We start from the raw sequence: 25847 nt of genomic DNA, 5'->3' as shown, positions 1-25847 counted from the left end.
TGCCAAGCTGGTAGATTGGTTTGCATACATTTCATCATCATACTAGGTAACATCATCAGTGCGCCTCTGATGAAGCATTGTAGATCTATCCCACTTGTTATTTATGTGGTCCAGTTTGATGTGGTGGTTGGCCTCATTTACGGTTCTGCATCATAGTATTTGGTATATGGGGTCTGTTCCTACATGTTTGTTGATGGAGTTCCAGGTTGAGTGCCAGGCCTCTAGGAATGCCCGTGCTTGTCTTTGGTTTGCTTGTCCTACAATGGGTTGGATTGGCTCAGTCACATTGATGGCCTTCTTTGAGTGTATGGAAACAAGTGATAGTAGGTCGGGTTTCTCAGTAGCTAGTTGGCGCTCATGTTCCTCAGAAGGGTCACTGGGCTCAAAACATTAACTCTTATTTTTTCTTCAGAGGTGATGCCAGACCTGCTGAGCTTTTCCAGCAACTTTGTTTTTGTTCCCATAGCTGTACGACAAGTACTGACAAGAACAAAGTATCCCAAACCCACAATTAACAGGACCAATGTTATATATAAAATTTCACGTAAGGACACAAACACTACATCAGATAGACCAGATAGCTAGCAGGACACATGAGCACCAATTAGCTACCAAGAGACTCGACCAACTACCACTCATTTCCATAGACTCGGACAAAGAAGGCCACCTATTCGACAGGGACACTCTAACCATCGTAGGACAAGCCCACCAAAGACACACACTGGAATTCCTCGAGGCCCCGTACTCAACCCAGAACTCCATCAACAAACGGTGAAAATGTACTCCATATACCAAGCACTGGGTGAGAGATTTCAATGTCTTCAGATGCACCAATACTAAACAAACCTGACAAAACTGAATGGCGTATCTACCAAGCTGATATTGTAGATGGTAAAGAGAATCAACAAGTGGCAAAAAGTTTCACCTACATGTGCAGGAAGTGTGTCCACCGCAGCTCTTGTTGGATGGCCCAAAACGTCAGCCTTCTTGTTCCTATGATGCTGCTTGGCCTGCTGTGTTCATCCAGCTCTGCATCGTTATCTCAAATTCTCCGGCATCTGCAGTTCCTACTACCTCTGGCCCCTTCCAGAGGTGGACTATTTACACACTACTCTATAAAACCCTCCTGGCTGCTCCTTACAAATTCTGATCCTTCTAAATCCCTAACACTAAGTGAATGTTGAGAAAATTAAAATCTCCTATCACCACCACCCTGTTGCTCCTACATCTTTCCATAATATGTCTACATATTCTATCTCATGCTCGCTGTTGGGAGGCCTGTAGTGCAGCTCGCACTGGCCCAATTGATCAGGATCCTTGGATAAACTTCTTCACTGACCATTATACCACCAATTTTGATGACATCTGCAAACTTAGTAACCATACCTCTTGTATTCTCATCTAAATTATACGTATAAATGGCAAACAACAGTAGACCCAGCACCGATTCCTGTGGCACACTGCTAGTCACTGGCCTCCAGTTTGAACAACAACTCTCTACCACCACCCTCTGTCTCCTACCGTCAGCCAATTTTGTATCCAACTGGCTAGGTCTCACTGGATCCCAGGTGATCTACCTTCACTAACAGTCTACCATGCGGAACTTTGTCAAAGGCTTTGCTAAAGTCCAAACAGACAATGTCTACCTCTCTGCCTACATTTATCTTCTTGGTTACCTCTTCAAAAATCTCAACTAAGTTTGTAAGACACAATTTCCCAGGCACAAAACCACACTGAAGATCTCATCTCTCAGAATCCCCTAGAACAACTTACTCATCACTGATGTCAGGCTCACTGGTCTGTAGTTTGCTAGTTTGTCTTTGCAGCCTTTCTTATATAGTGGTAGAACATTAGCAAACTTCCAGGCTTCCGGCACCTCACCCTTGGCTGTGAATGATACAAATATCTCTGCTAGGGGCCCTGCCACATCTTGGGATATAATTGCTCAGGTCCCAGGGATTTATCTAGCCCTATTCATTTTGAGACTTCTATCACTTCCTCATCTATAACACATGGATTCTTTTCAAGATATCAGTGAAAACAAAGTGTGAAGCCGGATGAACACAGCAGGCCAAACAGCACCTGAGGAGCACAAAAGCTGACCTTTCGGGCCTAGCCCCTTCATCAGAGAGGGGAATGGGGAGAGGTTTCTGAAATAAATAGGGAGAGAGGGGGAGGCGGACCGAAGATGGATAGAGGAGAAGAGACGTGGAGAGGAGAGTAGAGGTGGGGAGGTGTGGAGGGGATAGATCAGTCCGGGGAGGACAGACAGGAAAAGGAGGTGGGATGAGGTTAGTAGGTAGGAAATGGAGGTGCGGCTTGAGGTGGGAGGAGGGGATAGATGACAGGAAGAACAGGTAAGGGAGGAAGAGACGAGCTGGACTGGTTTTGGGATGTAGTGAGGGAAGGGGAAATTTTGAAGCTTGTGAAGTCCACATTGATACCATTGGGCTGCAGGGTTGACTTGGCCAACCAAGATGCTGCTTGGCCTGCTGTGTTCATCCAGCTTCACACTTCGTTATCTCGGATTCTCCAGCATCTGCAGTTCCCAATATCTCTGATCTTCTTTTGAAGATATCACTATTTATTTACTCAAGTTCCCTAGCTTCCATATCTTTCTCCACGGTATATAACGATGCAAAATACTCATTTAGGATCTCACCCATCTCATGAGGTTCCACATATAGATGGCCTCATTGATCTTTAAGGAGTCCTGTTCTTTGCTGAGTCACTCTTTGACCGTTAATATATTTGTGGAATTTCTTTGGATTCTCCTTAACTTTATGTGCCAAAGCTAATGTGTGTGCTCTTTTTGCCCTCCTGATTTCCCTCTTAAATGTTCTCCTACAATCCCTATGGTCCTCAAGGGATTCACTTGATCCCAGCTATCTATATGTGACATATGCCTCCTTTTTTTGTGACGAGTATCAATATCTCTAGTCATCCAGTGGTCCCTACTCCTGTCAGCCTTGCCCTGCACACTTATAGGAACATGCTGTCCCTGAACTCTCATTGTCTCACTTTTGAAAGTCTCCCACTTGCCACTTGTGAACATCCTCCCCCAATCACCTTTTGAAAGATCTTGCCTAATACCATCAAAATTGGCCTTGCCCCAATTTAGAACTTGTGGACTAGATCTATCCTTTTCCATAACTATTTTAAAACCAACAGAATTATGGACACTGGCTCCAAAGTGCTCCCCTACTAACACCTCAGGCACTTGCTCTACCTTAATTCCCAAGAGGAGCTTGACATTGCCCCTTCTCTAGTAGGGCAATCTACATATTGATTGAAACTCAACAAATTCTTCACCATCCAAGCCATTAACAGTAGTCACAGTCTATGTTTTAAAAGTTAAACTCCCCCACTTTTACAAATATTCTAGTTACAGTTTTCTGTAAACTCCCTATATATTGCTCCTCAATTTCCAGTTGACTATTGGGAGGCCTATAGTACAATACCATCAAAGTAATCACCCCCTTACTAAGTCTCAGTTCCACTAACGTAGCTTCACTGGATGATCCCCCAGGTACATCCTCTATAGGTACTGCCGTGATGTTTTCCCTAATCAAAATTGCTACTCCCCCTCCTCGCTTGCCTTCCCTCTATCCTTCCTGCTGCATCTACACCCCTAAACATTGAGCTGCCAGTCCTGTCCTTCCCTCAGCCATGTATCTGTAATAGCTATGACTTTCCAGTCCAATGCCCCCATCCATGTCAAGTTCATCTGCCTTACCCATGAAGCCACTTGCACTGATATTAATAGTTTAATTCATCAGTTCTCCCTCATTCTCTGGCAGCTTTGTCTGTTTAACTTGGTCTCTTTAACTTCTCTACCAGGGTCTGCCTTCTCTCTTGACTCACCACAGCTTCAGGTCCCATCCTCCACTAAACTAGTTTAAACCCTCACAAGTAGTTCCAGTGAATCTCCCCGCTGGGATATTGGGCCCCCTCCTGTTCAGGAACAACCCGTTCTTCTTGTACAGATCACTTCTGCCCCAGAAGAAACCCCAAGGATCCAAAAATCTGAGTCCCTGTCCCCTACACCAGGTCTTGAGCCAAACATTCTTTTGCCCTATTCCTACTCATTAGCAGCGAGACCAGGAGTAATCCAGAAATTACCACCCTTGAGGTCTTGCATTTTAACCTGCTGCCTAACTCCTTATATTCACTCCGCAGGACCTCATCCCTTTGTCTACCTATGTCGTTGGTAGCAATTCGTGCAAACAACCTCCATCTGCTCAAGCTCCCCTTTCAGAATTTGCTGCAACTGCTCAGAGATGTCCTTGGTGGTCAGCAGAAAGTGCAGCTGTGGATCAATGGCAGCCTCTGGTGTTTGCTCAGCAGGGAGTGCAGCTGCAGATGTAGAGCAACCTCTGGATTTTGCTCAGTGGGGAGTACAGCTACAGGTCAATGCAAGTCTGTGGCATTTGGTCAGTGGAAAGTGCAGCTGAATATTGAGGGCAAGTCTGGAGTTTAGTTGGTGGGAAGTCAAGTGAGCAGGGAAGAAGCTGCTTGTTTGTTTATGTTTGCTTTTATTGCTTTTGTTCTTCCACCCCTCTTACTCTGTAGGAATTGTTTCTTGCTCCACTATAGGGGAAGGACTTTAGAGATAAACCACAGCAGTCCTGCAGCATTGAATGAATATACTAGCACAACATCACATGAAGTAAATATGTGCCGTTCCTATATTCACTGACTTCGTTCCTATTCTTTATGATTTAATATTATTCTTTTGTCATTTATAGCATTATTACATGCTACTTTTAAACCTTTCATGGCAGAATATTTAGATTTTGCATATAGTGGCAATGAGGTAAGAGCACAGTTCTTTCTTTCCGGTACATCTTAAACATGTTGTTCTTTAAATTTGGAAAATTACAATTCAGGCAAATGTACATAAGCAAGTGTAGTCTGACGAAAGTATGAATATTTTGCATTGTTTTATGTCAGGTAGTTCGCAAGGAAGAAAGGATGGAGAGGCCACATGGTTCATGCAGTGACAAAAAGTCAAATGAGCAAATTTCATGGCCATAGGTCATTGAAGCATCTCCTGTACAGTACATGGCCAAAAACAGAGCCTTGCATCAGAGGATGAACTGGTCCAAGCACATCGTGGTTTGTTCAATGGCAAACTAATGCTCAAGCAGTAGAGCAGGCAGCTATGCTATAAGGCTGTGAGCAACAACTATACCAAACTGCATTTAGCATGGCCTCATACAATCTGGTGCTGATGAGATAGAGCAAAAGAAGGAGGCAAGGTGAAATGATCTCCAAAGGATATGCAAGGGTGCTAGACAAAGGCAGCAAAGTAGCAGTCTTAATCAGAAGAGACATAATGCCCTGCAGGCACTGTCATACTGCTACAGTATTCAAGCCACAACCGGCAAAACATTCCAGAACATGCTGCAGCAATGCAACAAGTCTGCCAGAACCACAGGCAGGTGGGTGGCCCAGTGGTTATCACTGCTGCCTCACTGCACTAGAGTCCTAGGTTTAATTCCAGATTCAGGCAACTGTAAATGTGGAGTTTGCAAATTCTCCCCATGTCTGCTCTGGGTGCTCCGGTTTCCTCCCACAAACCAAACACGTGCCGATACCGTGGATTGGCCATGGGGAAATGTGGGTTTAGAGAGATAGGGGAGGGGTTGGGTATGGGTGGGATGCTCTTCGAAGGGTCAGGATTGAACTTGATGGGCTATATGGCCTGCTTCTGGATTGTAGTCATTCTAAGTTCTATGCACAAGACGGACCACAGTGAACCGCAATGCAAGCAGAAAATGTTGTTGCAATGCAGCGTACACACACAAGGACAAGGGTGGAGGTGACAAGCCATGCTCGCTTTCAGGTGTTCTGAATACCATCAGTGGGAAGGATGGAGGTGTAATGTGTTGCCAAAGGAAAAATTGCTTGAATCTGTGTAGGAGTACCATTTGACGCACAATTCCCACCTCAACCTGAGTGTGATCAAGCACAAAGGCCGGAGGACATTGTTCTTAGTCAAATGGAGTATGGTCTGTCTGGTGTTCAGAATCCAAATACATTATGCAAGAAGAATGGCAAGTGCACCAAAAAATTTCCAAAATTATTTGCTCCTAACACAACTGCCAGACAGTTTAAGCCATCCTACATACCGCATCACCCGCATTTCCCGCAACACATCCCTCACACCCTGCCCCCGCCACAACCACCCAAAGAGGATCCCCATCGTTCTCACATACCACCCAACCAACGTCCAGATACAACGCATCATCCTCTGACACTTCTGCGATCTACAATCCGACCCCACCATCCAAGACATTTTTCCATTCCCACCCTTGTCTGCTTTCCGGAGAGACCACTCTCTCCATGACTCCCTTGTCCGCTCCACACTCCCCTCCTACCCCACCACACCCGGCACCTACCCCTGCAACCGCAGGAAGTGCTACACTTGCCCCCACACCTCCTCCCTCACCCCCATCCCAGGCCCCAAGATGACTTTCCATATTAAGCAGATGTTCACCTGCACATCTGCCATTGTGGTATACTGTATCCATTGTACCCGGTGTGGCTTCCTCTACATTGGGGAAACAAAGCGGAGGCTTGGGGACCGCTTTGCAGAACACCTCCATTCGCTTCACAATAAACAACTGCACCTCCCAGTCACGAACCATTTCAACTCCCCTCCCATTTCTCAGACAGCATGTCCATCATGGGCCTCCTGCAGTGCCACAATGATGCCACCCGAAGGTTGCAGGAACAGCAACTCATATTCCGCTTGGGAACCCTTCAGCCCAACGGTATCAATGTGGACTTCACAAGATTCAAAATCTCCCTTCCCCCCACTGTATCACAAAACCAGCCCAGCCTGTCTCCGCTTCCCTAACCTGTTCTTCCTCCCACCAATCCCCTCCTCCCACCTCAAGCCGCACCTGCATTTCCTACCTACTACCTCATCCCGCTCCCTTGACCTGTCCGTCTTTCCTGGACTGACCTATCCCCTCCGTACCTCCCCACCTATCTTCCCCTCTATCCATCTTCGCTCTGCCTTCCCCTCTCTCCCTATTTATTCCAGAACTTTCTCCCCATCCCCATCTCTGATGAAGGGTCTAGGCCCAAAACGTCTGCTTTTGTGCTCCTGAGATGCTGCTGGGGCTGCTGTGTTCATCCAGCTTCACACTTTGTTATCTTGGATTCTCCGGCATCTGCAGTTCCCATTATCCCTCAAAGGCATAAGAATAGATGAGGATGAGACCATGGTGTCCTTTGACGTTACTGCCCTATTCACATCAATTGACTTACCTCTGGCAAAAGAAACACTACAACACTACTAAAAGAACCAGACACGAGTGACACAATCTCTACAGACAACATACTGAAATTACTAGACCAAGGAATCTGGTGGTCATTTCGGATATGTTCTTGATCTATAGTAATGTGACAAATGTGTCACGGCATACTGTATCTTCCTGTTGTTGTTTGTGTGATAGGCATCGTTGGATCCAGCTGTTCGGGTATGCATTGTCTTTAAATTCTTGGTAGAGATATTCTTTTTTGTTTTGGCAAACTAGTTCTGGGTTGTTGCAGTGTGTTGTCACTTATTTAAATAGCATTTTCATGCAACTTGATTTGTGGGTTTTGGGGTGGTTACTGTTGAAATTCCGGAGTTGATCTGTGTGTGTGGTCTTTCTATGTACCCTTGTCAGAAATTCCCTACTGGCCCAGTGTTCAACCATGACATCCAGAAATGGGAGCTGTTCATTCTTTTCTTCTTCCCTAGTGAATATGATGCCAGTTAGAGTCCTGTTTTTAAGTTGGTGTGTCTCCTCTAGTTTAGTCCTTTAGATAATGATGAAAGTATCACCGCTTCTGCTATTAGTCTGGAGATAGGTGACCCTGGGTGTCCCGTTGATTAGTTCATAGATTTGGCCATTAAAGGTAAAGTGGGTCATGAGGCCCACTTGGTCTAGTAATTTCAGTATGTTGTCTGTAGAGATTGTGTCACTCGTGTCTGGTTCTTTTAGTAGTGTTGTAGTGTTTCTTTTGCCAGAGGTAAATCAATTGATGTGAATAGGGCAGTAACGTCAAAGGACACCATGGTCTCATCCTCATCTATTCTTATGCCTTTGAGGGATTTGAAGAACTCCTGGGCTGAGTGGATTGAATGAGGTGACTTGCTGACGAGGCGCTTTAGTCTTCGTTGCAATTCCTGTGTGTTGGTGGACCTGGGAGGAAGAATATTCGTCTGAGGGGTACTTCTGGTTTGTGTACCTTTGGGAGGTCGTAGAATCAGGGGTATTTGTCCCTTCAAGTTTCATTTTTATGTAGTCTGCTTTGTGGAGTTGTCCAGTCTGTTTGAGTCTCTTCAGTGTGTTGATTATTTTGTTACCCAGTTGTGGTGTTGGGTCTATTTGCACTTGCCAGTATGTATTCGTGTCTGTTGGAAGAGTCTGAGCTTAGCCAAGGAATTACACACAGGTTAGCTAAGGAATTGCAACGAAGACTAAAGCACCTCGTCAGTAAATGATCCCACTCCATTCACTAAACTCAGGAGAGCTCAAATCCCTCAAAGACATAAGACTAGATGAGGACAAGACCATGGTGTCCTTTGACGTTGCCACCCTATTCACATTAATTGACTTACCACTGGCAAGAGAAACACTACAACACTACTACAAGAACCAGGCCCATGTGACACCATCTCCACAGACAACATACTGAAATTACTGGACCCCTATGCCGCACGACCCACTTCACCTCTAATGGCCAAATCAATGAACAAATCAATGGGACACCAGGGGGTCACCTACCTCCAAACTAATAGCAGAAGCAGAGATACAGAGACTTGAAAGCATGGCACTTCCACAGATCCAATCTGAAGTATGGATCCAATACGTGGTCAATACTTTTATCATCATCAAAACGATTAAACTAGAGGAGACACACCAACTAAAAAAAGCACTCTAAGTGGCATCATATTCACCAGGCAAGAAGAACAAACAGCTCCCATTGCTGGACATCATGGTCAGACACTGGGCCAGTAGGGAATTTCTGACCAAGGTACACGGGAAGGCCTCACACACCAATCAACTCCTGATTTTCAACAGTAACCACCCCAAAACCCACAATCCAAGTTGCATAAAAACACTACTTAAACAAGCGACAACACAATGCAGCAACCTGGAACTACGCCAAAACAAAGAAGAATACCTCTATGAAGTATTTAAGGACAACGGATACCCAAACAGCTGGATCCGACATTGCCTATAACACAAACAATAACAGGAAGATACAGTACGCCCTGACACATTCATCACGTTACCGTACATTATGAACATATCCGAACTGACCACAAGATTCCCGAGTCCATTGGGCGGAATGGCACACAAACCCACGTCAGCCCTAGCACACTGCTAACTCAAACCAAGCACGCCTTATCCACAATGGACAGAGCCAAAGTGGTATACAAGATTCCATACAGGAACACCAACTAGCAACAAAAAAACAACCAGTACTCTCTCGTCTCCATTCACACTGATAAGGAGAATCAATAGTTCGATTGGGACAACATCAAGATCCTTAGACAGGCCGAACAGAGACAAGCACGGGAATTTCTTCAGGCCTGGTTCTCCACCAAGAAGGCCATCAATAAACACATCAAATTAGACACTTGATATATACCACTGTGATAATAAACCAGGTATGAGGTAATCAACTCCAATGGACCCCAGAGTTTACATACCAGGCGGAAAGCACAACAGCCCTTCATTGGAGACTGCACTGATAACATTACCCACTAGGGTAATGAAACATCTGCAAACTAACGAACCAGCTCGGTGAGCAAACAAATCACACATCAACTAGTCTCAACTAGTAAAGTCTACAATTCTGGGTTAGTCTTAAAACTCCACTTGTGATAAATTATTCAAAGGTCGCGGAATCAAAAAAAAGCTTTGATGACTACAAAGCATATTAGATTTCCAAAGAGATAGTGATACAAGATGGAACGTTGGGTAGTGTTCTTTTGTTTCATTTATTTGTGTTCTTTTGCTAATTGAAACAGACAGTTCGTTTTGAGAATAGATAGAGGCAGTTGTAACCTCACTGTGGTGAAGATGAATCTCATTGGATTTAAACCATTAAGAACTGATTGTTAGTAAGGCCTGAAATTTGAGCAGAGAAAATACTAAAGTCATCAGTTATTGCAGAAAAAGCAGACGGGGCTCTATCAGCTTGGATTTTGGAAAGAAAAGCTGCTGAAAGATTTGCCGACTTTGAAGGGTTCTCACTCTTTAGTGTTTTAACAAAGATCTGTAGCTTGGGTTGCGGTTGGAGTTGCTGATTGGTTTGCCAACCTGACTGGTTTTTATGCAAACGTTTTATTGTTCAAAATGCAGAGGAATATTGTACAAAATGCGGAGGAATGGGATTGTGGGAGATATAGCAGTCTGGATCGGAAACTGGCTTGCTGAAAGAAGACAGAGGGTGGTAGTTGATAGGAAATGTTCATCATGGAGACCAGTTACTAGTGGTGTACCGCAAGGGTCGGTGTTGGGTCCACTGCTGTTTGTCATTTTTATAAATGACCTGGATGAGGGCGTAGAAGGATGGGTTAGTAAATTTGCAGATGACACTAAGGTCGGTGGAGTTGTGGATAGTGACAAAGGATGCTGTAGGTTGCAGAGAGACATAGATAAGCTGCAGAGCTGGGCTGAGAGGTGGCAAATGGACTTTAATGCAGACAAGTGTGAGGTGATGCACTTTGGTAGGAGTAACCGGAAGGCAAAATATTGGGCTAATGGTAAGATTCTTAGTAGTGTAGATGAGCAGAGAGATCGGTGTCCATGTACACAAATCCTTGAAAGTTGCCACCCAGGTTAACAGGGCTGTTAAGAAAGCATACAGTGTTTTAGCTTTTATTAATAGATGGATCGAGTTCCGGAACCAAGAGGTGATGCTGCAGCTGTACAAAGCTCTGGTGTGGCCGCACTTGGAGTATTGCATACAGTTCTGGTCACCGCATTATAAGAAGGATGTGGAAGCTTTGGAAAGGGTGCACAGGAGATTTACTAGGATGTTGCCTGGTATGGAGGGAAGGTCTTACGAGGAAAGGCTGAGGGACTTGAGGCTGTTTTCATTAGAGAGAAGAAGGTTGAGAGGTGACTTAATTGAGACATATAAAATAATCAGAGGGTTAGATAGGGTGGATAGGGAGAGCCTTTTTCCTAGGATAGTGACGGCGAGCATGAGGGGGCATAGCTTTAAATTGAGGGGTGAAAGATATAGGACGATGTCAGAGGTGGTTTCTTTACTCAGAGAGTAGCAAGGGAATGGAACACTTTGCCTGCAACGGTAGTAGATTCGCCAACTTTAGGTACATTTAAGTCGTCATTGGATACGCATATGGACGTACATGGAATAGTGTAGGTTAGATGGGCTTCAGATCGGTATGACAGGTCGGCACAACATCAAGAGCCGAAGGGCCTGTGCTGTGTTGTAATGTTCTATGTTCTATGTTTTGTCTCCCTTCTAGGTGACATCGTCAGTGCTGTGCAGCCTCCATTGAACGTTGTTGTTCTGTCCCACTCTGAATTTATCTTGTCCAGTCTGTCATGATGGGCAATCTTATTTCCAGTTTTGTACCATAGTGGTATGTATATGGGGTCACCATGTCAAGGCTCATAGCAGAAGCTGTTATGCAAAGACTGGAACATACAGCCCTCCCCCAGATCCAGCCTAAACTATGGTTTAGATATGTGGATGAGGATGATTACAAAGGTATCATCCAATGCTGGAAGAAACACGCCATCTTATTAACAGCATATTCACTGGGATCAAATTCAACAGGGAAGAACAAAACAACAAACAACTCCTGTTTCTAAACATAAAGGTGGAACAAACAAACAACGAGGAATTCCTTGCCAGCATGCATGGAAATTCTACACACACAGACCAAATCCTGAATTCCAACAGTAACCATCCCAGGATCCATAAACAGTGCTGTGTCAAGACTGTTTAAACAAGCGATAACTCACTGCAACACCCCAGAGCTGCACAAAAATGAAGAGGAACACCTATACAGAGTCTTTGCAAACTATGGTTATTCTAACAGCTTCGTCCACCAACGCTTAGCAAATAAACAACACCAAGAAGACATGGTACGCCCCAACAGACTGGCCACCCTACGCTATATTAGAAACTCATCAGAACTGACTACAAGACTCCTACAACCTCCTGGAATAAGGACAGTACGCAAACTAAAAGCCACACTTTGCCAGTTACTCTCAAAGACGCCAGGCCCCATACCCACAATGAACAGGACAAATGTGATATATAAAATGCCATGCAGCAGCTGCAAGAAACATGACAAAGGACAGACAGGCAGAAAACTCACCACCAGGATACCTGAACACCAACTTGCAGCAAAACGGCACAACCAACTGTCCCTCGTTTCAATACACTCAGACACAGAAGGACATCAGTTTAATGTGGACAAAGCCACAGTACTAGGACAAGCAAGACAAAGACAAGTACGAGAACACCTGGAGGCCTGGATTTCAAAAACAGATGCAATAAACAAAAATATTGAAATAGACCCCATCTACAAACCGCTACGGTACAAAACCAGAAAAAAGACTGCCCACCATGACAAACTGGGCCATATAAATCAGAGCGGGACAGAACAACGGCACTTCAGCAGAGGTTACACAGCATTGACAATGTCACCTGGAAGAGAGACAAAACATTTGCATGAAAACCAGTCAGCTCAGCAAACCAACCAACAACTCCTACTCTTACTCACTCGGTTGTGGTCCTCACAGTGCCGTGTTTTAGAAGGCAGCACAGACAGAGTCCAGCAGCGGCAACAGCGAAGCAAGTACAGGCCGAGACCCACTGCAGAAGTGGAGCAGAGCGGGCCAATTCACAGGCCAAGTCCCATAGCAGCAGTGGAGCAAGTGGGCTGAGTCCCGGACTGGCGGATGAGCGGGCCACAGCTAGAGCCTGGGGACCAGCAGGCATGAACTCAAGTTAGAGAGAGACTCAAGTACTTATGGTCACTTTTATTTTCATTCTGGACTTTTTAATTCGTTGTTCACATGCTAACCTTTTTTTAAAACTCTGTAGCAACACTTAAAGTATCTGTACCTAAGTACTCTGTACCCAAGATGGCTCAGAGAGGCAACACTACAAACACTGTACTCATTTGAGTGCACATGACAATAAAGGCTATTCTGATTCTGACAGTTAGAGTTTACACTACAAGCCATGGGAAAGTAATCTGAACAAAGAGCTGAGGCATCCACAGTCACAAGCTTGGTAAAGAAAAAGATGAATGGTCAGATAGCCAAAATCTAACAGAGGGATACTTAGATTCCTATCTTGGAAAAATGGTTGATATAGGAAGAGGAAGTACAATAAATTTTGTTGAACTAGGGCCATAACTTTTGGGTTGGCCCCACAGCAAGTGAATGAACCTTCAAAATCTCAAGGAAGAACAAACTGTTTCAGTGATGATGGGAACTGCAGATGCTGGAGAATCCAAGATAACAAAGTGTAGAGCTGAATGAACACAGCAGGCCAAGCAGCATCTCATTTGTGCTCCTGAGATGCTGCTTGGCCTGCTGTGCTCATCCAGCTCTACACTTTGTTATCTTAGGATGAACAAACTGTTGTTGGGAATAGGGGAAATAGTATCACAAAATCATAGAACTATTATGGCACAGGAGGAGGCCATTCAGTCCATCATCCCTGTACCAGTTCTATTACCTGCTGCCATTCTCCTGTCATTTTCCCACATACCTACACACAGTTTCAATACAAATAATCATTTAATGCTCTGTTGAATGCCTAAACTGAACCTGCTTCAATATTTCTAGACAGTGTATTCAATACCCTCATGCCTCACTGTGTGAGATAGGTTTTGTCACATTACCTTTACACATCACTTTCCTATGCGCTCCCATTCGTTGTTCTCTTAAAACCACAAACAGCTTTTTCCTATCTACTCTATGTAGTCCACTCACAATTTAGAAAACCTTTATCATATCTCCTCTCAGCCTTCTTCTGGAGAACAGTCCCAGCTTCCAAAATCTATCCTCAAAACTAAAGTTTCTCATTCCTGGAACTATTCTTGCAGATTACTTCTGCAATGTATTTACATCTTTCCTACAATGTGGCTCCCCAAACTACACATAACACTCCAGCTGAATAAAAGGTAGAATGGAATTGCTAACATCAATCTCTCCAAGTTAGCAGTGCTCACATTATTGTGTCAAGAAACAATTAAAATTTGTCTTTGTTTAAAAACATGAAATGTTGTGGCATAGTTCTGGTGGTTAATTGCTAGGTATTTGGATTTCTTCTTCAAATGTTGTAATAACTAAGGGTGGAGGATTTACTGTTACTCTCTACTCCACCGCTCCACTGGTCACAACATAAATTTAAACCTTTACCCAGTTACCGATAAGGCTACTCAAATAAAAGTGAAATAACGCAGGTGCTGGAAATCTGAAATAAGACAGAAAATACTGGAGAAACTCATCAAATCTGGCAGCACCTATTCAAGTAAGATCAGGCTCAAAAGGTTCATTTTATTTCTCTTTCCTAAGATGCAGCCAGATTTGCTGAGTTTGTTCAGCATTTGCTGTTTTTAATTCTAGTATGACCCATTACACACATTACGTGTTTCAGGGTTGATTTACTCAGTTGATGGATGACAGGTTTGCAATCAGAGTGATGCCAACAGAGTGGGTTCAATTCCCACACTGGATGAGGGTATCATGAAGATTTCACCTTCTCAGCCTTGGTTCTCGCTTGAGGCATGATGACACTCAGTTAAAACCACCACCAGTTTTGAAGAAGGGTCACTCAACAAGAAACGTTAACTCTACTTTTTTTTCACAAGTAAGAATATAAGAATGAGGAGCAGGAGTAGGCCATCTGGCCCCTCGAGAATGCCCCACCATTTAATAAGATCATGGCTGATCTTTTTGAGACTCAGCTCCACTTACCCACCCACTCACCATAACCCTTAATTCCTTTACTTTCCAAAAATTTATCTAGCCTTACCTTAAAAATACTCGGTGAGGTAGCTTCAACCACTTCACCGTCAGGGAATTCCACAGATTCACAAGACTTTGGGTGAAGAAGTTCCTCCTGACATCAGTCCTACATCTGCTTCCCTTTATTTTGAGGCGATGCCCTCTAGTCCTAGTTCACCTGCTAGCGGAAACAACCTCCCTGTCTCTACCTTATCTATTCCCTTCATAATCTTGTATGTTTCTACAAGATCTGTCCTCATTCTTTTGAATTCCAATGAGTATAATCCCAGTCTACCTGGTCTCTCCTCATAATCCAACCCTCTCAACTCTGAAATCAACTGAGTGAATCTCCTCTGCACCCCATAGTGCTAGTATATCTCTTCTCAAGTAAGGAGACCAAAACTGCACACAGTACTCCAGGCGTGGCATCACCAGGACCCTACATAGCTGCAGCATAGCCTCCCTGCTTTTAAACTCCATCCCTCCAGCAATGGCAGACAAAATTCCATTTGCCTTTTTAATCACCTGCTGCACCTGCAATCCTACCTTCAGCGATTCATGCACAAGGACACCCAAATCCTTCTGCACAGCAGCATGCTGCAATTTTTTACCATTTAAAACATCGTCCACTTTGCTGTTATTCCTACCAAAATGGATGGCCTCGCACTTATACGGTACTCCATCCGCCAAGCCTTTGCCCACTCACTTAGATTTTCTATATCCTTCTGCAGACTTTCAGTGTCTTTTGCACACTTTGTTCGACCACTCACCTTAGTGTCATCTGCAAATTTTGACACACCACACTTAGTCCCCAACTCCAAATCATCTATGTAAATTGTAAACAATTGAGATCCAAACACTGATCCCTGAGGCACACCACTGGCGACTGACTGCTAACCAGAAAAACACCCATTTACCCCTACTCTTTGCTTTCTGCAGGTCAATCTACCTGTAATATCGCGCAATTTTATCCAATGGAGCAGCCTTTGGTGTAGCACCTTGTCAAATGCCATCTGGAAATCCAGATACACCACATCCACAGGTTCCCCATTGTCCAACATGCAAGTAATGTCCTCAAAGAATTCCACCAAATTAGTTAAACATGCTCTACCCTTCATGAACCCACACTGGGTATTCCCAATGGGACAGATGCTGCCGGACTGCACAGTTTTCCCAGCAATTTCTGCTTTTGTCCCTTTCAGGCACCTTTCGTCGAAACATTCAGACAAAAAGACCATTAACGTGTAATGTTAACTCTCTGTCTCCAAAGGTGCTGAGTGGCGTGCTGACTGCTGTCAACAATTTCTGGTCCTGTTCTATCAGGCTGTTACTCCAGAAGTTACATTGAAAATGGTAAACAAGGATAAATTAAATAATTTAAACATCAAGTAACATTACTCACAGTCAAGGAATCCAAAATAAAATCTTCCACAATTGTTTTCTCCATTTCCAGTGTTCTAGACAAAATATCAATAATGTACTGATAGGCATCATCAAACTTCAGTCTTCTACTCTCCCTTGCTTCTCTGTACCTCACCTAAAAGTACATAATTTATACATTTTAATATCCTTCTTAGAATGTGCATTCTAGAACAGAGAAAGATGGGTGTTGGTTACTTACTTGAATGGCTTTCTTTCGTAAAACACAAGAGCAGAGTCCTTAAAGAACAGTAGCTAACATCAACAAATGCAGACGACTGGTGTTAATGGAAAGGTGTGCACACCATTGGTTTACAACCATTTAAGGCCATTAGTTTTGGTTACAGTTTGGAAAAATTTAGGATTGAGCAACTTTTTAAAATTCAATTCAGAAGATGCCAGGAATGAATTTACGAGCATGTTCAAGGCAGTTCAGAAAATTAACTTCCATCCTGCCCTCACTTTCACCTGGTCTATCTCTGACTCCTCCCTTCCCTTGCTTGACATATGTTTCCATTTCTGGGGATAGACTGGCCATTAATGTCCACTATAAATCCACTGACTCCCACAGCTACCTGGAATATACATCCTCTCACCATGCTTCCTGCAAAGACTCCATCCATTCTCTCAGTTCCTTCAACTCTGTCGCATATGTTCACATGAAGCCAACTTCAACAAGGGAGCCTCCGAAATGTCCACCTTCTTCCTCAACTGAGGATTCCCCAGCACCATTGTCGATGGTCCCCTCAACCAGGTCTGACCAATCTCTTGCATTTCCGCCCTCACCCCTTCTCTTCCCTCCCACAACAGCGATAAGGTTCCCCTTGTCCTTACCTACCATCCCACTAACATCCACATCCAGAAGATCATGAGACGCCATTTCTGCCACCTCCAGCGTGATGCCACCACCAGGCACATATTGCCCTCCCCTCCCTTGTCTGCATTCCGCAGGGGCCATTACCTCTGGGACACCCTGGTCCACACTTCCTTCACCCCCAACAACCCCCACTGCCCCACGGCACCTTCCCCTGCAACCAGTAAAGGTCAACATTTACCTCCTCCCTCCCTACTATCCAAGGGCCAAAACATACATTCCTGGTGATGCAATACTTCACTTGCATTTCCCAAAACCTAGTCTACTGCATTCACTGCTCACAATGTGGTCTCTTCTACATTGGGGAAACGAAGCGTAAACTGGGTGACCACTTTGCAGAATATCTACGTTCTGCTCACAAAAAAGACCCTGAGCTACCTGCTGCCTCCCACTTCTATTTACCACCTTGTTCTCCGGCCAACATCTCGGTCTCTAACTTGCTGTAGTATTCCAGTGAAGCTCAAATGCAAGCTGAAAGAACAGCACCTCATTTTCCACTTAGAGACCCTGCAGCCCTTGGACTCAATATCCAGTTCAATAATTTTAGGACCTAAACTCTCCCATGTCCTAGCCTCCTACCCCACACACATCAGGCCTTGTTAACACATAGCTTGCCATTACACATTACCTATTGATGGTCACTAACAATCCCCATTAACGACTACTCACCATCCCAGCCAGATCGTGATCAACTCCTTTGTCTATCCAATTGCTTTTCTCTATCTTCAGGCTCAATCCTATCATTTACTCCCTACCCCATCCCCCTCCCTATTTTCTGCATATAAACCGATGTTTTCCCAGCTACCATCAGTTCTGAGGAAGGGCCACTGGACCCAAAATGTAACTCTGATTTTTCTCTTCATAGATGCTGCCAGACCTGCTGGTCTTTTCCAGCAACTTCTGTTTTTGTTCATAAAATGAATGCTCTTAGAACAGGAATTTAATTTGTTAAACTTCCAAATCAAGGAAGTTTGTTTAGAACTCTGATTATTATTAGAACTTTGAAAGTTTAGGCATTCAAATTTGTGTTCAAACTGTTTGAACGTAAATCCACATTTGATATGTGGGAGGCTTTTAAGGAGAGGCTGATTAGCGTGCAGGAGAGACGTGGTCCTGTGAAAATGAGGAATAGAAATGGCAAGATTAAGGAACCATGGATGACAGGTGAAACTGTGAGACTAGCCAACAGGAAAAAGGAAGCATACATGAGATCTAGGCGACTGAAGACAGACAAAGCTTTGCAAGAACATCAGGAATGTGGAGCGAATCTGAAATGAGGCATTAAGAGGGCTAAGAGAGGACATGAGATATTGCTGGCAAACATGGTTAAGGAAAATCCCAAAGCCTTTTATTCATTTATAAAGTGCAAGAGGGTAACTAGAGAAAGGATCGGCCCACTTAAGGGCAAAGAAGGAAAGTTATGCGCTGAGTCAGAGAAAATGGGTGACATTCTTAACGAGTACTTTGCATCGGTATTCACCAAGGAGAGGGACATGACAGATGTTGAGGCTAGGGATAGATGTTTGCTTACTCTAGGTCAAGTTGACATAAGGAAGGAGGAAGTGTTGGGTAGCCTAAAAGACATTAAGGTGGACAAGTCCCCAGGTCCGGATGGGATCTGTCTCAGGATATTGAGGGACGCGAGAGGGGAAATAGCCGGGGGCCTTAACAGATAGCTTCGCAGCATCCTTAGACACGGGTGAGGTCCCGGAGGACTGGAGACTTGCTAATGTTGTCCCTTGTTTAAGAAGGGCAGCTAGGATAATCCAGGCAATTATCGACCGGTGAGCCTGACGTCAGTGGTAGGGAAGCTACTGGAGAAGATACTGAGGGATAGGATCTGTTCCCATTTGGAAGAAAATGGGCTTATCAGTGATAGGCAACATGGTTTTGTGCAGGGAAGGTCATGTCTTACCAACTTAATAGAATTCTTTGAGGACATGGCAAAGTTGATTGATGAGGGAAAGGCTGTAGATGTCATATACATGGACTTCAGTAAGGCGTTTGATAAGGTTCCCCATGGCAGGCTGATGGAGAAAGTGAAGTCACATGGGGTCCAGGGTGTGCTTGCTAGATGGATTAAAAATAACTGGATAGGCAACAAGAGACAGAGAGTACTAGTAGAAGGGAGTTTCTCAAATTGGAGACCTGTGACCAGTGGTGATCCACAGGGATCTGTGCTGGGACCATTGCTGTTTGTGATTTATGTAAATGATTTGGAGGAAGGTATAGGTGGTCTGATCAGCACGTTTGCAGATGACACAAAGATTGGTGGAGTAGCAGATAATGAAGGGGACTGTCAGAGATTACAGCAGAATATAGATAGACTGGAGAATTGGGCAGATAAATGGCAGATGGAGTTCAATCCGGGCAAATGTGAGGTGATGCATTTTGGAAGATCAGATTCAAGGGCGTACTATACAGTAAATGGAAAAGTCCTCGGGAAAATTGATGAACAGAGAGATCTGGGTGTTCAGGTCTATTGTTCCCTGAAGGTGACAACGCAGGTCAATAGGGTGGTCAAGAAGGCATATGGCATGCTTTCCTTCATTGGGCGGGGTGTTGAGTACAAGAGTTGGCAGGTCATGTTGCAGTTGTATAGGACTTTGGTTCGGCCACATTTGGAGTACTATGCACAGTTCTGGTTGCCACATTACCAAAAGGATGTGGACGCTTTGGAGAGGGAGCAGAGGAGGTTCACCAGGACGTTGCCTGCTATGGAGGGTGCTAGCTATGAAGAGAGGTTGAGTAGGTTAGGATTATTTTCATTAGAAAGATGGAGATTGAGGGGGAAACCTGATTGAGGTCTACAAAATCATGAGGGGTATAGAGAGGGTGGATAGCAAAAACCTTTGTCCCAGACTGGGGGATTCGATTACTAGGGGGTCATGAGTTCAAAGTGAGAGGAGGAAAGTTTAAGGGAGATATGCGTGGGAAGTTCTTTACACAGAGGGCGGTGGGTGCCTGGAATGCGTTGTGAGCGGAGGTGGAAGACGCAGACACGTTAGCGTCTTTTAAGATATATTTGGACAGGTACATTGATGGGCAGGGAGCAAATGGACACTGACCCTTAGAAAACAGATGAACATGGAACATTACAGCACAGTACAGGCCCTTCGGCCCTCAATGTTGTGCCAACCTGTCATACCGATCTGAAGCCCATCTCACCTACACTATTCCATGTACGTCCATATACCTGTCCAATGATGACTTAAATGTACTTAAAGTTGGCGAATCTACTACCGTTGCAGGCAAAGTGCTCCATTTCCTTACTACTCTCTGAGTAAAGAAACAGGTTAGACAGAGGATTTTGATCGGCGCAGGCTTGGAGGGCCGAAGGGCCTGTTCCTGCGCTGTAATTTTCTTTGTTCTTTGTTCAATATTTCACTGGGCTTGAAACTCTGTAATGGATAATGTCAGGAAAGAAATTGAAAGTTTGTTCTGCTGCGTGTATTTCAACAGTTTTATTTATTATTTTGTATTCTTTTATGTGATAAAATAGAATCTTGTATCCAGTTATAGTCACCACTCTATTAAAAGGAGATGAACGCACTGGATAGGGTGGAAATGTCACTCGCTCATAGATCATAGATTAAAGAATCCCTACAGAAACAGGCCCTTCAACCCAACAAGTCCACACCAACCCTTTGAGGATCCCACCCAGACCCATCCCACCATAACCCACCGAATCTACACATCCCTGAACACTAACAGCAATTTAGCATAGCCAATCCACCTAGCCTGCACATCTTTGGACTGTGGGAGGAAACCAGAGCACCTGGAGGAAACCCACGCAAACAGGGGGAGAATGTGCAAACTCAACACAGATTCCTGGTGCTGTGAGACAGAAATGCTAACCACTGAGCCACCATGCCACCTGAGAGATTGCATTCAGAGCTCTTCTACCTTTACCCTAGCTTCTGCCAGTGATCTAGTTTAATTCCTATCTAGACAACATTACTCAATACAATTGTATTTTACACTGAAAAATGTATTTTGAAACACAATTTCTTACATTTCTAGTGATTTTGGCTTTAAGAGGTGCACTTTATCCTATTTTTGAGACTTTAGTTTTTTGTTTGAAGTTGCAACAATAGAAGCAGCATGAGGGGTACGGTCAAGTTCCCACAGAACCAGATTTCAATTTTAACTTTCAACAGTTGCTCGGGGTATTGAGGTTGAACATGAAAGCTATTACACCTCTGTTACAGTTAGAAGCTTGAGTTGTCTTCCTGCTGCTAGAAATGCATGTGAGAGAATCTATTTCACTGAATTTGTCTTTGCCAAGGGTGTGTTTATGAGATGTTACTCTATTTAGCTTCTAAGTAGCAACTGTTGTGATAATTTGTTATTCAATGAAGTTTTCCAAGAGTTAATTATTCCAATTTTTCATTCTTTTGTTTGTATTTTGCTGATAGAGTAAGAATGAAATATGTTTTGCTTCAAACGTTTGACCAATCAAATTATATCTGGAACACAATGCCTTGTACTTACCTTTAAAAATAAGGAAACATTGGGGTATAGGCTATCTTCTTAGCCTGGGATAGGGAGCGTCAGTTACGAGGAGACACTGGATAGGTTGGGATGGCGCTCCCTGGCATAGAGGAGGCTGAGGTGGGCTCTGATTGAGGTATGCAAACTGATGCGAGAGATAGATAGGAAGGATAGAGAAAAAGCAATCCTACCCTATCAGCAACTGCAGAGGGGGTGAACTCTTGGAGAGGAGCTGCCAGAACAGGACTCTTATTGAGGCAGCAGCCTGACCTGGCTGTGGAGCCACAGACTTCTGGTTGTGGTGGGCCCAGAACTGAGACTTTAGGCATCAAACGAGGCAGCAGCTTCAGCAGAGCCAAGGACTCTTGATTGTGGCAGGCCCAGAGAAGGACTCCAGGCATCGGCAAGGTGGCAGCAGAAGCTCCTGGTTGTTGCAGGCCCGAAGCCAGCGTTTCCTGGCTGTTGGTGAGGTGGCATCAGCAGCAAAGCTGGGTGCTTCTGGTTGTGGGGCCAGTGTGATTCCAGCACAGGATCCTGCAGCCTGTTGGCAGAGTGGGCATAGTTATGAAGAGATGGTACCAACACTAGTGGGTCCACCATAGGTATCGTTGGTTGGCTGGATCAGGGGCCTACTGGTGGAGGCAGCAGAGTGGAGATTGACTTTCTCTCAGCTTTGTCTTTTTATTCCTTTTATTCTTGAAGTATTCGAATGGTGCCAGATTGTAGCAACAGTTGAAGCTTTACACCATACATTACCATACTGTTCATTGCACGATGTATTGTCACTTGTACTCTACATTCAGTCAAAACGATCATGGCCGATCAGCCTGCTCAATACCTGCCCCTGTTTTCACCCCATACCCTTGATCATTTTAGAACCAGTCCTCTTAAAATTTTATAGGTTTCTAAGAGATCCCCCCTTCAATCTTCTGAACACCAGTCAGTATAGACCTAACCCATTGAGTCTTTCACAGTAGATCAGCCTTGCAATCCAGTTACCTCGGGCCAATGTCCTGGGGAGTTGGATTTAAAACGCAACATGGTTGATGGCAAAATACTACTATGGCAAATGGCAAAATTTGACATCAATAAATTCTGGAATAAAGAGCTGGCCTAAATGTCAGATAAGTTGTACAGCTGCATGAACACATCAGACCACTCAGCCCCAGAGAAGCAGGAAAGCTAAGGCCTAAATGTCAATTGTTCAAAAACCTATCCGTTCACTCATGTCTTTTAAGGAAAGAAATCTGCCATCCTTATTTGGTCTAGCCCACACGAGATTCCAGACTACAGCAATGCGACTGCCCTCTGAGCAACTCTGCATGGCCAATAAATGCTGGCCCAGCCAGCGATGTCCACATCCTGTGAATGAATAAAAAGAAACATCCTGCCACCAGACCCTGTGGTGCAGGCTCTAAGGGCAAAATGGTCTACTCCTGCATTTGTTTTATATGCTTCCATGAATCAGTCCAGTAAACATTTGTTGTGCTACTTTCATAGCCAGAACGTCCTTCCTCAGATAAGGAGACCAAAACTGTACACAATACTCCAGGTATGATCTCACTTACAATTGTAGCAAGACATGTCACAACGTTCCCTTTCCAAAATCCTGTCAGACTTGTAGGGCTCAAAGCAGTTGAGCTCTGTAATGCAAAAGACAGCTTCTTCCCTTTCAATATCCTCGTCCTCAGAAGAAGAAAAAAGTGTTCTCATTCTCCCAGTTCCTCGGCATTCAATACATTGTCTCCTTGCTTGTTACAACTGTGCAGACCCTTAGATGATGCAGCATACTTTGTCTAGAATATAAACTGGGACTGGTTCAAGCAACAGGAATAAATCTTCAGGAGCCCTATTGTCTCCTCTACCATGGACACTGTCAAAGCATTAAATCTGCAGTTTAGCAAGTTGTGGAATTATGTCATTGAAGCTTTCAAGGAGCTGTCACCAGCGCAGCCACCAAGAAAGGCTGGTTCCTCCACTGCTACAGATCTCAGGTAGTAATCCAGCAATGACACAGTTCCATCACGCTCTCCCTTTGTCAACATTGCACCTCACTTATCCCAAGAAAATGGATATGAAGACAAAAGACTCTCCCTGTGGCCCTGATACATTCCAAGGGGCTTTGTAGCTACCTCAACCTGAGCTGTGCGCTCCTTGGCCTTTGTAGTAGCTTGCTCCTGCTACTGAGTTTGCTGTCAAACACAATCTTCCTGCACCTACCTTTAAATCCTTAACTAGGCAGCCACTGCGACCAACGTTCCGGTTGTGACTTCATCATAGCTCCTGTTGATAAAGACCAATGTTGGAGCCACAGGAACATGTTATTAGCTCCAGAAGGGTTAGGGTTGGCATATCATGCAAATTATGCCTACACAGAGTCCTCTATGTAGCAAGGCATGCAACACCACAATCAAGATCATGTACGAAGTTCTTAAAACACTTTAGAGCTAGCAACTTTTTCTTTATACCTACTCATGGTATGTGGACATTGCTAGCTGGACCAATGTTTATTGCCCATCCCTAGATGGCCTTGAGAAGGTGTGGTGTGCTGCCTTTTTGAAAGCATGCAGGCCATGCGCTGCAGATAGACCCACAACACAAATATAGTTGGCATTCCAGGATTTTGACCAAACAAGACTGCAGAAGTGGCAATACTTTTCAAAGTCAGGATAATAAATGGCTTGGAGGTGAACTTGCAGGTGGTGTTGATCCTAGATATTTGCTCCCCTTATCCTTCTGGATGGTAGTGGTCGTGGTTCAGAAGGTGCTGGCCTAAGATGAATTTCTGCAGTGCACCTTTTAGATAGCAGTAGCATGTGTGAGTGTCAGTGGTGAAGTGACTGAATGCTTATAGGTGTGGTGCCAATCACAAGTGGACTGCATTGCCTAGACGGTGTCATACTTCTGAAGTGTTGCTAGAAACAACTGGGAAGTATACATCATACTCAGCTCTTGTGCCTTGCAGATGATGGACAGACCTTGGGGAGTCAAGAGATGAGTTTCTTCCTGCAGGAGTCCTAGTCTCTGGTCTGCATTGTAACCACTATATTCATATGTTGTTCCAGTTCAATTTCAGGACAACAGAAACCTCGGAATGTTGAAGATAGGAATTTAATTGATAGTAACAGCACTGAATGTTATGGGGCAATGGTTAGATTGCCTCTTACTGGAGATGTTGATTACCTAACATTTGAATGGCATGAATATTACTTGCCCCTTTTCAGCATAAGCCTGGAAATTGACTAGGACTTGCTGCATTTGGACCAGGACTGTTTCTATGTATAACTCATGACCTCATTGTTAGAAAGTAATTGGTTTAAATGTGTCTGTGTTTGGCAGAAGAAACATGTCTAGTTCTATAATTCTGCAGGAATGAGCTGAACTGACACAGTAACTGTAAAAGCTGAACACACTAGTGAATCAGATGTATTAATGTGTACTATTTATCAACTAAACTTGCGGTTGTCATAAATTTGTGCAAACATGCTAAAGCTGAGGTCAAAGTTCATTAAAAGCAAGAGATAAGCCTCTTTCAAGGCTCTTTCCACCAGTAAGTCTATATGAGCAATTACTTAATGTGGCAATAGGAAGTAACACGTTTGGCAGTGATCAAACTAACCATTTGCTGCAGACTGGGTGGTATAAAAGTTTGAATACACAGATCTTTCAATAGTAAAAGGGTGATAAAGGAAGCTAGCCTCACTGAACGGTTAGTTAGCTCAGGAAAGAGGTTGTTTGATCAGCAAGTGGGAGGTTAGGACACAGCAGAAAGACGACTTGCTCTGGTCTGATCCTCAGACAGGTCCACATAAATGTGTTCACTTGTGATAGTAAGTGTTGTAGATGTAAGGTATTTTCAGTTTCTTGTAGTGTACTACGCTTTAATATAGAACACTAGGTATTCAGGAAGATACTGATGGGTTGGTCAGATGAACTGAGCAGTGGTAGATGATATTTAATCCTGATAAGCACACTTTGGAAGAAGAAACATGAATGTGGGAGTATTTAATAAATAGTAGGTCACCCGGTAGCTCAGAGGA

The 25847-nt window shown here is 44.1% G+C and overlaps 1 protein-coding gene across 1 annotated transcript in view; it reads right to left on the bottom strand.

The window, feature by feature from the left end:
- The window catches only part of LOC125452339 (dynein axonemal heavy chain 8-like), a 1009221-nt gene that overhangs the window by 959627 nt on the left and 23747 nt on the right, over positions 1–25847 (bottom strand). The window contains exon 3 of the mRNA XM_059645685.1: positions 16423–16557. Within this exon, the coding sequence (XP_059501668.1) occupies positions 16423–16557 (135 nt within the window). The remainder of the gene's footprint in view (positions 1–16422; positions 16558–25847) is intronic.

This window comes from Stegostoma tigrinum, chromosome 4 (genome assembly GCF_030684315.1).
Source record: "Stegostoma tigrinum isolate sSteTig4 chromosome 4, sSteTig4.hap1, whole genome shotgun sequence".
NCBI classification, from domain to species: Eukaryota; Metazoa; Chordata; class Chondrichthyes; order Orectolobiformes; family Stegostomatidae; genus Stegostoma; species Stegostoma tigrinum.
The sequence above is the reverse complement of the archived record's forward strand: the minus strand, read 5'-3'. Positions and strand labels throughout refer to the sequence as shown.